Below are 12,731 nucleotides of genomic sequence, written 5' to 3'. Positions count from 1 at the left end.
ACACAGTATATACTAGAAACAAGTTGATAAGATATTCAAATTGAAACTAGTAGTTTGGTAAGATATATATATAAAAAGCATAGTAGCCAAGCCTATAATAAAAATGGTTGCCATATTCAGAGTGACCAGTTAACAGGTATTAAATGTGTCTGCCTGCATTTTTTGGCATGGTGATGCTGTGCTGAAAATGCAACTGATATGAATATGAAAATCCATGTCCAAGTCTCTGTCTAATCCATTAGCAGCCCTAAAACTGATCAAAGAGCTTCTTGAGGATTATTACTAATGAATAATGCTTGAAATCATATTTCAAGAATAAGCCAAAACAAAAATGTAATTCATATCAACGAATGGAAAATCTTACCTGATGTTGATAACTCTTGAGATGGCTTTGGAGTGATAAGTCTCCCTACTGAGAATTGAACAAATATACTTATTAATTTATTGAACTGCTTGTCTGTTATACTCTGTGTTGCTAAGGCAAAAGATGTAAAAATCTGATGAAAGCTGTGATCCTACCTTCAGGCTGCCTGGTGTCTGATAGACTGGTGTTGTCTTCTTACCCTGCTTCCCTCTTTATATAAGGTTCTGCCGACCCATACATGGAAATAGGACATGAGATTAAACATACGATTTGAAAAAGAGATCCGAACAATATTTGGGACGAGAGGTGTGGGCATGATAGACCTATGAGATCTGTTGTTGTTGCAAGAGGGAAGAGGAGGGGTTGAACACTGACTACATTTTTGGCATCATCCAGAGTTGCATCTCCTGATTTGGAGCTTAAAAGCTCATGAGTTATTTACATGATGCTCATGGAAATTAGATATCAATGCTTGTTCCCTTTTTCTGTGTCAGTGCGGGGCTTCCTAATCTGTTAGGAAAATCACATTTGTACTACAAACCTATACTCACCTACTACTCACTAAAATGGCATGTTGAGCTTTACATTTCCAGCAGCATGTTGGTTAAACAACTGAGGCTGTCATGTTCTTAAGCTTTATCAGAGGTACAAAAAGAGAAGGCTAGCCTTATTTGGTAGTTATTTAGTACTACTGATGTGCACTTGCAGCTGTATTGTACAAGACACTTGCATAATTTATATGGTCACCCTTGAAAGCCCAATCTTTGTCCTCTATTGTCTGTCTGTCTGTCTCTATCTATCTATCTATCTATCTATCTATTTATCTATCTCTCTTGTGACAGATTTTACAGTGGTTTGTTTATCAGCCCAGAGCAAACAGCTTCCCACAATAAATTTATAGAGAATTATAATTGATTATAGAGTTAATCACTGAGAATGAATGAGACATTATTAGCTTGCTAAGGAGGGGAAGGATGGAGGGGAATGAAAATAACAAGGTGCTGAGCTAAGCCCCGTCAGGTCTTGGATTTACAACTTTCAAACAACCAAAGGTCAAGATAGCTGTCAAGAATAACGTTTGTGCATCAGGGAAAGTGTGATGTGTCTACAAGGTGATAATATGGTCCTATACATCACTGGAGAAAGTGCGACACCCTTTATTACATATGCTATGCACTTCTCTTAACGCTGACCCTGTCTCAACTTTCACAACTCCACACCTTATGTTTAGAGTGCAGCTCTAACCTTGAGGGCATTACTGAGCTTCCAGGGTGGAACATACCACTCTATGTTGAGAGTCCCATTCTCAGCTGTCTTGCACTTGTCATAACCTCTCTCCTCCTGTCTTTCTCTGTCTACAGACAAAGACGGACTGTGCCAGGTGACATGAGCAGCACCTCCGGTCAGATTCAGATCATCTTTCCTCTTACTGAGATGCGTGGGCTCTTTGAAAGTGAACGTGGGGACACGAGGCAGAGGAAATGCTCCTCTATAGAAAATGTCAGAGGGTACAGAGCTGATCTGCTTTCACGCTTTTGTAAATATTCATTTAACATCATTTCCACCTTTCATGTACCTCATGTATTTTGTACAATACTGATTGTCCAGCAATACTTACCAGCCTTACAGTATATGACAGAAAAGATGAATCCTCCCCATATCAAAGGGTGCTGATGGCTCTCAAGCATTTATTGTATGCTTGGTTTTGAGCATATTTTGGTCACTACTAACATAATGATTGAGTGATCAAATTTATCCCACTATGTATTTCTTATCTGAGTGGAGACATTTCTTCCAGGATGATGGCAAGGCATGAGTTGTCATCCAGTAATTTCAGCAGCATGATCCTGATGCTATCCATATTTCTTTAGGCTTTTACAATAACCAGATATGAGCATTTATGGACAATTCTGGAAGACATCTTTACCCTTTATTTTGTTTATACACAATCGAAAGGGCCCCTTCAAGTCTTACTCTGCTTACACCATACTGACAGAAATGCCATATGTGTGGAATCTGTTATATGAGTGGTGGCAGATGACTTGCATCATACATGTGTGTCAAAGTTTGAAGATTTGATTTGGAAGAGTTGGAAGATACCCAGTCCCATGTAGATGGGCACTGTAGATCAAGGATAGTCACGATGTATTTAACACTATGTCAACAAGTGTCCTTGTAGTGCAGGAATTGATTTTATGGGCTCATAAAATATGAGCTTCTGGCACTTGGCCCCTGTCTGAGCTATGATTAACACTGTGTCTACTGTTGAATGTCTTTTTATACTTCAAGTCATGAGTGTACACCACTAGCTGGCAGTATAGACATCTTTGGGCAGCTCCCATTCACAGCTGTTCAGACCTAACTCACCGGTCAGCACTGCCAGGAAGGCAGCTTAACTGGCACACGGACAGCTATGACTTCAAAATTTACCTTTTTTTTTTTGTGCTGACCCTAATGCAGTCTTATTAGAGAGCGACTGAAATTCATATTTTATCCCAAGGTAAGAACAATCTAGATGTCCTCTGTTTTAATTTTGTTGTTGCTGATACTGATGTTCTTTTATGTTTTATATGAATGTTGTATTCTTTGCTCTGTGTACATAAAATAAACACATTTTCACTGTAATCTCTACCATTCTGAATGTGTCATTAGCACTGATAGCATTAATGCACTCAGAGTTAATTGTATGCGTTAAAAATCATTTAATGTCCAAAGACTACAAATCTGTTTCGATATACAGCCTATTCACAGTTAACAAATAAATTAATAAATTAGATTTTACCATCCCTCCTCCAAGATTTTTATTACTCCAAATATAGGACTGAATGTGTGTTTCCCTGTCCTTTTATGGGTTGCTATTATAGTATCATGAATACACCAGTCAGCATATTGCAGTTACTTCATAGTGAGCCTTTGGACAATGGACAGTTGGACATGATACCATACTGTATGTGGCCAGTACCAATGTCTCCCTCTTGTGATTCTAACAGGTACAGTCGACATTTGATCACCCTTGGGTGCTATGACCACACTCAAGAAACTAATGGTAAAAAAAAAATCTTCTTTTCCATTGTATTAGAATTATGCTAGTAGTATACCTCAGTTCCTTTCAAGTTTATTTCATGGTGTGCTATATATTTATTTGGTTGTTTAATTTTCAGACAGAAATTGCCATTTTGTTTTCTGGCTCTTTGTTATTTTGTTTTCCTTTGAATTGTTTCTCTGATTTATTTTGTAAGATATTAGAAAAAAGAATGTATGGAGTTCGCAATGCAATGGCCCTCACATAAATCTTTCTATACAACACTGAATTGAAGGGAAAGCTGATTTGATAAATAAAACATGTCACGTGCTTTTTAGTAGAATCTGTGCATTTTAAATGTTTTCAAAGCATATATTCATAGTCTGAATTTTTGCAGTTTGAGAAATGAGGCCCAATATTTTATTCTGTGTACATGTTTCACGGTAGAATGTTTTTTAGATTTGTCTTTCTTTTTCATTATGGTTCATTATTATAAGCTGAAAAGAGCTTTATTACTAGGGTGGAATAGTGAGACCATCTCTCAAACCAGACGGCCAGCAAGCACCTGCCCTGCTGAAGTGTCCTTAAGCAAGACAGTGACTCTTTTGCCTTTGCAGTGGTGTTAATGACTGGTCACTTTACATTCTTGAGTAGTAAGACGTTACACAAGACTGCATACAGCTATAAATACCTTTATGTAGCAAGTAAACAAATCTGAAACACGTAAAGTCTAATCTTTAAAATTTAGCTTATATTTAGCTTACCTAATGTCTTGTCTGTTCAACTTGTTAGTTTTTCAGTGGTCTGTGCATATTATTTTGTACAGTCGGGAATGTTTAATGTTTTAATCTCAAAGAATAATGGTTTTCTGTAATAAAGAAATCAATACACTGACTCATTCATTTGTTTGGATTTTATTTTATCATTCTGATCACTGTGCAATAAACTGTACAGTTTATTTTCAGTTTTGAAGGTGCCCTGTGCACAGCAGTGTTGCTCATCTCCTGGGTGCCAGCCAGTACAGGAAAAAAATGGAATCCAAAACTTGGTTGATCCAGTGCACACCAGACACATAGACACTTTTTTTTATGTGGAGGAGGTGTGGAGTGAACCTGATGAAGCAAACACTCGCTTCCTTTGTGATACTATGCAGTTTATTCATATAATAAAAATTGTCTATCTAACCTCTTCTGGTGTGCACTGGATGAACCATTTTTGGATTGAATTCAATCATATGTTTATTAAATCAATAATATTGCCGAATTTAAAATGACATATGGCTATAATTCCACAATTATATGTATAACTGATATTTAGACACTTGGATAATCTTCAGTGGTCTCAGGCCGGTCCTGTGTTTTTACACAGAAACTAACTGCTGCTTTTTAGGGATGTGAGCTCAGGAGAATTCCCATGGTATGTATGAAGGGTTTCATTCCAAAGTGTTACATATCCATTTTGGAGGAATTTTGCTACCTGAGATTCATTGGTCTATATTTCAAAAACAAAGTAAAACAGAACAGTTGAATTACACAGTTGAATTAAAACTGCAAGCAGTGATGAGCGGGCCCTCGCGTCTGTGTGCAAGTCGGGGTGTGCCGCAGTCGGGGTGTGCTGCAGCCGCGGCGGCGTTACCGGACACCGACCGGTCGACGTGGCCCACACCTTGAAAATTCCATGTAAATCATGTGGTGATTGTCACACAAGGCTTACTTCCTGTTGCCAGTAGGTGGCACAATGCCTATGACACCCAATTGGCCTGTAGATGTCCTCAGGCCTGGACTCTTGTCCAGCATGTGAAATCTGGTGCAGATCGGACAATGTACACTCAAGTTCACACAACTTCCTGTTGCCAGTAGGTGGCGCTATGACTATAACCGAATATGGCCATGTAGATGTGTTCAGGCCGGGACTCTCATCCAACATGTGAAGTTTGGGCCAGATTTGACCATGTACAGTCACGTTACAACCCACTTCCTGTTTCGTGTCGCCAGTAGGTGGCGCAATGACAATTACTCCTAATTGGCCTGTAGATGTCCTCAGGCCTGGACTCTTGTCCAGCATGTGAAATCTGGTGCAGATCGGACAGTGTAAACACCGCTTCCTGTTTCTTGGCGAAACATCGAAATTCCCCGTTCCGCCATGGCAACGCCGTTCAACGAAAGCTCCCGATCTTCGCAACTAAGCGTCATCAAGGTGCTACGGCTTTTCTGACCACATTTGAGGTGGATCTGGTCAACCCGCTAGGAGAAGCACAGCAAAGTTTAAAACATGTCATTTCCTGTCGCCAGTAGGTGGCGCTATGACTATAACCAAATATCGGCACGTAGATGTGTTCAGGCCTGGACTCTAGTCAAACGTGTGAAGTTTGGGCCAGATTTGACCATGCACAGTCGCGTTACAACCCACTTCCTGTTTCGTGTCACCAGTAGGTGGCGCAATGCCTATGACTCCTAATCGGCCTGTAGATGTCCTCAGGCCTGGACTCTGGACCAGCATGTGAAATCTGGTGCAGATCGGACAATGTAAACTCAAGTTAACGCAGCTTCCTGTTTCATGGCGAAACATCAAAATTCGCCGTGCCGCCATGGCAACGTCGTTCGACGAAAGCTCCCGCTCTTCACCACTGAGCATCATCAAGGTCCTACGGCTTTTCTGACCACATTTGAGGTGGATCTGGTCAACCCGCTACGAGAAGCACCGCAAAGTTTAAAACATGGTATTTCCTGTTGCCAGTAGGTGGCGCTATGACTATAACCGAATATCGGCATGTAGATGTGTTCAGGCCGGGACTGTCATCAAACGTGTGAAGTTTGGTCCAGATGTGACCATGTGCAGTGGTGTTACAACCCACTTCCTGTTTCGTGGCGAAACAAGGAAATTCGCCGCCTCGCCACGCCCACGCCATGTGACGAAAACTCAAGCTTTTGATAACTTTTCATCGTCCAGGTCATTTATACACGCTGACCAAGTTTGACGTTGATCCGATCAACCGCCTAGGAGGAGTTCGTTAAAGTACGACCCCTGCAAATGGCCAAAAACGCCCAAAAATGTCACAATCAATTAAAAATGGCCGACTTCCTGTTGGTTTTAGGCGCATGGTACCACCAGACTTTTTTTTAAGTCTGGACATGATACACGTGCCTACCAAGTTTCGTAAGTCTAGGACAAACGTACGGCGAGGGATACTCCGTTTAAATTTTATAGGGGGCGCTATCGAGCCGTTTTGCCACGCCCATGCGCAAGACCCATAAAATATATAATTTTTCGCCACTTCTGACGCGTGTGCAAAGTTCGGTGAGTTTTCGAGCACGTTTAGGCCCTCAAAAGTCTGATTTATTTGAGCAAAGAAGAAAAAGACCACGAACGAAATACAACAGGGCTTCGCACGAGGTCGTGCTCGGGCCCTAATTACTTGCTAACACCTTTGGTATTAACCATCAGATCTAACTTCTCTATTAGCCATCAATTCATGGAGCAATCCTGTAAGTACTGAAGGTTTATATATGCAAGAGATATTAGATTAACCTAACAAATTATAAATTATTGTTAATTATTAGTTATTATTAACTGCCTTCTGATCAACTTGTGTTTGTCTAAGTTTCTAGTAAACAAATCAGTAATTAGTAATAATTGTTATAATAAAAGTAATAATTATTTACTATAATATATGTATATGTACACACACATACATATATACATACATATATATATATATATATGTTCCTGTGTCTTTAATGTGATGTTAATGATAAATTTCAGGTTAATAACCTTGAACAGCAGTAAATTAGCATCCTGTAAAATGATGTGTTGCCTGCATGACAGATAGTGTTTCTTGCATAAAATCATCACTTCCTAGCCATGCTATATTTGAAGTTGTATTATCCTGAATTTGCAATAGATTTGACATGAACCTTTATCCCAGATGTGAACAAAAACACAACACACATAGGTGGGATTTTGATTTGCTTCACTCTTTATTTTGCTTAGTTATCATACATTAAGTATAGATATTTAAGTCACTGCAATCATGGGATTCACCTGTGAGCTTTACTCTTCATCATGTCCTTTCTGTGAGAGAGGATGAATGAAGTAATGAGTAACTTAATCGTTTTAATAACAGTAATCTTACTGTATATTAAGCAAAGCAATATATGTATTTGTTAGTGAAAGCTATATGCTGCAGCACAGTACCCACACATTATTATTGCATTTGTTACTTTAATAAACATTAGGATAAGATGTCTGACCAATTTTAAAATGTGTTTTCAGCAACAGTTAACAATAACTGTATAACTTAACACAGTCTAACAAAAGATAAAGGAATGTGGATGAAACTGCAGCAACTGACCTTAGAACCAGAGTCGCGGCTCTTGTCTCTCGTCTTGTTGACCTGAGACTCAGCAGTGTCAGCCCTCTTTTCTGCCTCGTCCAGCTCATGCTGCAGTTTACGGAACTTGGTCAGATTGGTGTTGGCTAGTTCCTCCCGTGATATCATTGAATATTGCTTAATTACTTAACAAGTGAGGGAACACAGTTGAAATGCACCTATAATATCAGCCAACACCTCTACTTACAGCCTCCTCTGCCGATCTCTTGTAGGCTTTGACCTTCAGCTGCAGTTTGTCTACCAGGTCCTGGAGACGGGCTAAATTGCGGTCCTCTTCAGTCTTTACCCAATTGAATAGGAAGAGATTCATGCATCAATATCACAGTTCACCCAGGATATACAGTATATTGGAGCATATGCAATTGTATGATTAGAGTATACCTGATAGGTGAGCTCCTTGATGCGTCTCTCATATTTACGGACTCCTTTCACAGAGTCACTGCTCTTCCTTTGCTCAGCTTCTACTGCCGCTTCCAGCTCCCTCACCTTTGAAAAAAAATGGGTGTTAGCATTCTCTTCCTAATGCTTCCATGTGGTTAGGAATTCATCTTTAAACTATATTTGCAAACCATACCATGCCAATTAATTTTAGTAGAAGAAAGTGAACTTCAGTCACTTACCCTGGACTCGAGCTTCTGGACCTGCTTCTTGCCACCTTTCATGGCAATTTGCTCAGCTTCATCCAGACGGTGCTGCAGGTCCTTGATGGTTTGTTCCATGTTCTTCTTCATGCGCTCCAGGTGAGCGCTGGTGTCCTGCTCCTTCTTCAGTTCCTCTGCCATCATGGCAGCATCAGTAATGGCCTTCTTGGCCTTCTCCTCAGCATTTCCTCAGCCTCTTCCACTTTCTGAAGCTGGGATGTGTCACCCTCAAGCTGGACATCAAAAGCTTCCTTTAACAGAATACATTATACACTGGAATATTTTCAGTAAAATTAATGGAACTTTGGCAGATTTCCTTGATATTTGATAATTAAGATACTGTATATTCCTTACATCAGTGGCGGTTAGCTCTTCAGAATCATTGATTGAAGTAACTGTAATCTCTCCTTGGGAGATGCGACAATAGTCATGGGGTTGCTTGTGATGAACAGCATCTCTGAAAAAAGAAACATAGTTTTAAAATGTGGTTGTTTTTGGGTAAACCTTATATGTGAAGATTGTACTGAGCAGATGAATGATTCATTGATATTCACCCAGCAATTCTGGTTTATTTTGTGACAGAATCTGATAGAAGATGTGGTAGTCTCTCTCAGCCTTAAGCTGATAAGTGACACGGGATTTCTCCAGAAGATCTGACAAAATGTAAGAAGTAAGTAAGTATAAGTATATATTGGTATTGAGGCATGCATTTGGCCTGAGAGAACTCTTTTGGTCATGTCAAATAATGTATTTACTGTACTTACAAATTTCAATGTCAGCTGAAGACAGTTTCCCACTGACTCCAAAATGAATTTGGATGAATTTACCCTATAATGGGAAAAAACATTCCACATCTTCAGAGCATAACACAATAAGATCTAAACTTTGGGTATTTGACATTAACAAAACTTACGAATCTGGAGGAGTTGTCATTTGTGATGGTCTTGGCATTCCCAAAAGCCTCCAGGGCAGGGTTGGCCTGGATGATTTGATCCTCCAAGGTTCCCTAGAATTCTGTAGCCATCCAAGTGCTGTGTGTATAGCTTAATGCCATGTTTGTAAGGATGATTTGGGTTTCTATAAAGACCAACATCATGGGTGCTAAGCAGTCGTGTTATCTCAGATGTAAAGGATTTACATGATTTTGACACCTTTTTATCAGCAGCAGCATCCTCCTTTCCCGTTACAGCTGCAATGCTGGCAAAGTACTGAATGACTCTCTTGGTGTTCAGTCTTACCAGCACCGGATTCTCCACTGGGAATGAAAATGCAATTGTTAAGTGTAATTATTAATTGTAAAAATGCATGTAACCTCCACAGAACTACTCCTTGGTATACTTACGTGATCAGGACAGACTGATTCTCCCTGTCTGTTGAAAGAAACAATAGTAATCAGTAGTAATGTTAAAAAAGTTACATTCCAAAAACGTTATGTTACAAAATTGCTAATTCTGTGGAAATCAATTCACATGAGAAACAATTACTTTACCTGCCAACATGTACTGGTAGGCATTGTCAGAGATGGAGAAGATGTGAGGAGGAGCTTCAGTCCTCTTCTTGCCTCTGCAGGCATTGACCACTGACTGATCGTACACTGGCAGCCACTTGTAGGGGTTGACAGTCACACAGAACAGTCCTGAGTAGGTCTGTAGAGGAAGATATCACAAGTCTTTTTCATTGAACTGACTGTGTGATACAGTGGAGAGATCTGCAGATTGGTCGTCATTACTCACGTAGATCATCCATGCTGTGTAACGCTCTTTGAGGTTAAACAGCACAGCAGGCTCATGGAGGAAGGTGAACATCGCCATGTCCTCAATTTTATCAAACTTTGGCGGGTTCTGGGGGTGGACGTCACACTCCTTCAGAGTTAACGTCTACAATGAGAGTTAACAGGATAAATTTAAACAATTTTGTTTTGCTTCATCTTCAGGTTCAGCACTGTAGCCAGATATTGACAGGATACGTATGGATTTTGAGTCTTTTGGACTTTGCAGTTATATATACCATACCTTCCCATATTCAGTGTCAACGGTGGCTTTGTCCCCATCTCTGCTGGTTACTTGGGCTTTCACATACTCAACCTCAGGGTCGGGCACAAAACACTTCCTCTTCACTTTTACTGCTGTAATTTAGATGGAGATTTAGCTTGGATTCTGTATAAATTGTCTTCTTACCTGTGGTTCAATCCTTTGGTGAGTTGATGGAATGGATTTCTGCTGCAAATTATACAGAAAAAATGCTGTTAACTGACTGACCAACAACTTAGTGATTTTTTCTGTTAAATGAAGATTGTTTGAGTGATAATGCATATTATCATCTACTGACAATCTGCTTTAAAGTGTATGAGGGGTGGAAGTAACAAAAATTAAATGATAAAACTAGATGTGATTAAAATGCTTGTCAACTGAAAACAAGAGTGATGAAAATGCATGTGAATTGAAAAACTGAGTGATGTATTGTTAAGTGATTTGATGAAAATGTATGTGAATTGAAAAAATGAGTCATAAACTGGCAAGTGATTTGATTAAAATGGTGGTGATTTGATAAAAACAGAGCCATTTTCATCATTTATCACCACTTTCTATCACTCAACATTGCCATTTATCATTTAATGTGAGCCCCAGAAGGGTGAAAGTAAAAATTAACTGATAAATTTAGAGGTGATGAAAATGAATGTGAATTGAAAAACACTGTGATGAAATTGCATGTGAACTCAAAAAGACCGCGATAAATTGTCAAGTGACTTGATAAATTCAGAGGAGATTGGATTAAATAGCTCAGTGATTTATCATTTACCTTAGTAATTTTTCTTACTTCCTCCCTTTTATCATTTATCGGAGTAATTTTTGTTACATAAACACATAAGGCCACACATGGAAGAACGCCTCTCACCTAGCTTAAGAAGGTGGTGCAAGACCTTGTGCAAGCCAAGTGTTTGTTGAATTTAATGAAAATATTGAATAAGAATATTATTATGGATGTAATACATTATGAAATCTTTGTCCGAGGAAACAATTTTGCTATATACTCTTCATCGTGGTACCACATCACAAATCACTACCAGTCATACATCCATATTGGACAAGTTTGGGCAGCTAATAATATAACAATCCACAAAACAGAGACAGCAGAGGATCTAAAGAGGCATAGAGGTGTTGGAAACTGTTGAGTCAAGGCGCCTTATTAATGTCTTACAGTTCCAGTGTCCAGCTGCTTAAAGGTTAAGATAGCTGTCAGGGTATCACTCTTCAAGGAAAGTGTCAAGCTACAAGGTGTTAATATTGTGATTATCATAACAAGGAGTTCCCTTCCGCTGCAGGATTTTAACAAGGCACACAAGAATCTCCTTAAATGTCACGACTTTACACCTCAGGTTTAGCTGTGACCTCCCAGGGCCTCTAGGCCACTTCCTAACAATGTTCAATTCTCAGCTGTGTAGTTGTCTCTCTGCAGTCAGTATTACCGATGACACTACATGGCCCTTCAAGTATTATTTCATGGGCTGTTGAGTTGGTCTGATACAGCTTGTCAGTATTTTGACTGATTGGACTCACTTGAACCCATTCTCCTGACCACTTTTGTCTCTGTAGACAGACTGTTCCAGACACGAAGACCTCCGCCATCTTTGGGACATATGGCTTCCTTGAGGGCGTGAATGTCTGTCAGACAACAGAGCCAGCTTAGACCCCACTCAGAGTGGTGTACAGTCCAAGTCATTCTCAAAAAAATAGGAATTACAAAAGATTATAGTACTTTCGTCCTTGTAGTACTTTTAAATGGATACAATTGTATGAGAGCAAGTTGAAGAGGCAAGAAACATCTTCATCAAGCTAATACAGAATTCCTATGGGCTTGAAATAATGATCACTAGAATTGAATAGCAAATTAATATATAGGGCCTTTTTACATTCATTTACATTAGTATAAATCTCTGTCATGTTCAACTCTGTAGCAGTGGCATGAAAGGTCAAATATCATTGTTTGAAGCAGAAAGGATTTCTTAAAAAGTTGTGCCAAATAAACCACTGTTACATATTTTTAATTACACTTTCCCACAGAAAAGTGAGCTGTTTATCTTTTGTGATTTTTCGACCTTTTCGTCTACCCCCAAGCTATATGACAGACCCAGAGCTATTGACATTTATAGACATGCCTTTATGTGATCTCTTTTATCCCATTACTCTTTCTATTATGCTGGTTTTACCCTCCGTGCTTATCTCTTTCTCTTGTGGTACCTTCTTGTTTTAACTTAATGATTTATGGGTATGTTTGCTTTTATTTGCTTGTTAAAGCACTTTATAACTTTGAAAG

General features: G+C 39.3%; 1 protein-coding gene and 1 pseudogene across 1 annotated transcript; both read right to left on the bottom strand.

Moving 5' to 3' along the window:
- Positions 1 to 7,436: 7,436 nt before the first annotated feature.
- LOC139651459 (myosin-7) lies at positions 7,437 to 8,576 on the bottom strand. Its single transcript, XM_071528380.1, has 5 exons — positions 8,397 to 8,576; positions 8,158 to 8,262; positions 7,954 to 8,056; positions 7,738 to 7,862; positions 7,437 to 7,457 (listed from the first exon to the last, which is right to left on the bottom strand). Exons 1-5 carry the CDS (start codon positions 8,559 to 8,561, stop codon positions 7,437 to 7,439), a joined length of 519 nt encoding a protein of 172 aa, XP_071384481.1. The 5' UTR covers positions 8,562 to 8,576.
- A 206-nt stretch (positions 8,577 to 8,782) lies between these two features.
- Positions 8,783 to 11,984, bottom strand: LOC139651450 (myosin-6-like; annotated as a pseudogene).
- Positions 11,985 to 12,731: the final 747 nt, after the last annotated feature.

The sequence above is a fragment of the Centroberyx affinis genome, unplaced genomic scaffold, assembly GCF_046629955.1.
Source record: "Centroberyx affinis isolate AG114_WGS23_722 - 3 ecotype Tasmania unplaced genomic scaffold, CSIRO-AGI_Caff_v1 ptg001667l_1, whole genome shotgun sequence".
Lineage (NCBI taxonomy): Eukaryota > Metazoa > Chordata > Actinopteri > Beryciformes > Berycidae > Centroberyx > Centroberyx affinis.
This window is presented reverse-complemented; position numbering and strand designations above follow the sequence as displayed.

Coding starts and splice junctions, on each gene's coding strand:
- LOC139651459 (XM_071528380.1), bottom strand. CDS start 8,561: ATGATGGCAGAGGAACTGAAGAAGGAGCAGGACACCAGCGCTCACCTG. Junction 8,057..8,157: donor TCAAGGAGCTCACCTATCAG/GTATACTCTAAT, acceptor AATTGGGTAAAG/ACTGAAGAGGACCGCAATTT. Junction 7,458..7,737: donor GCCGCGACTCTGGTTCTAAG/GTCAGTTGCTGC, acceptor CCTCTCTCACAG/AAAGGACATGATGAAGAGTA.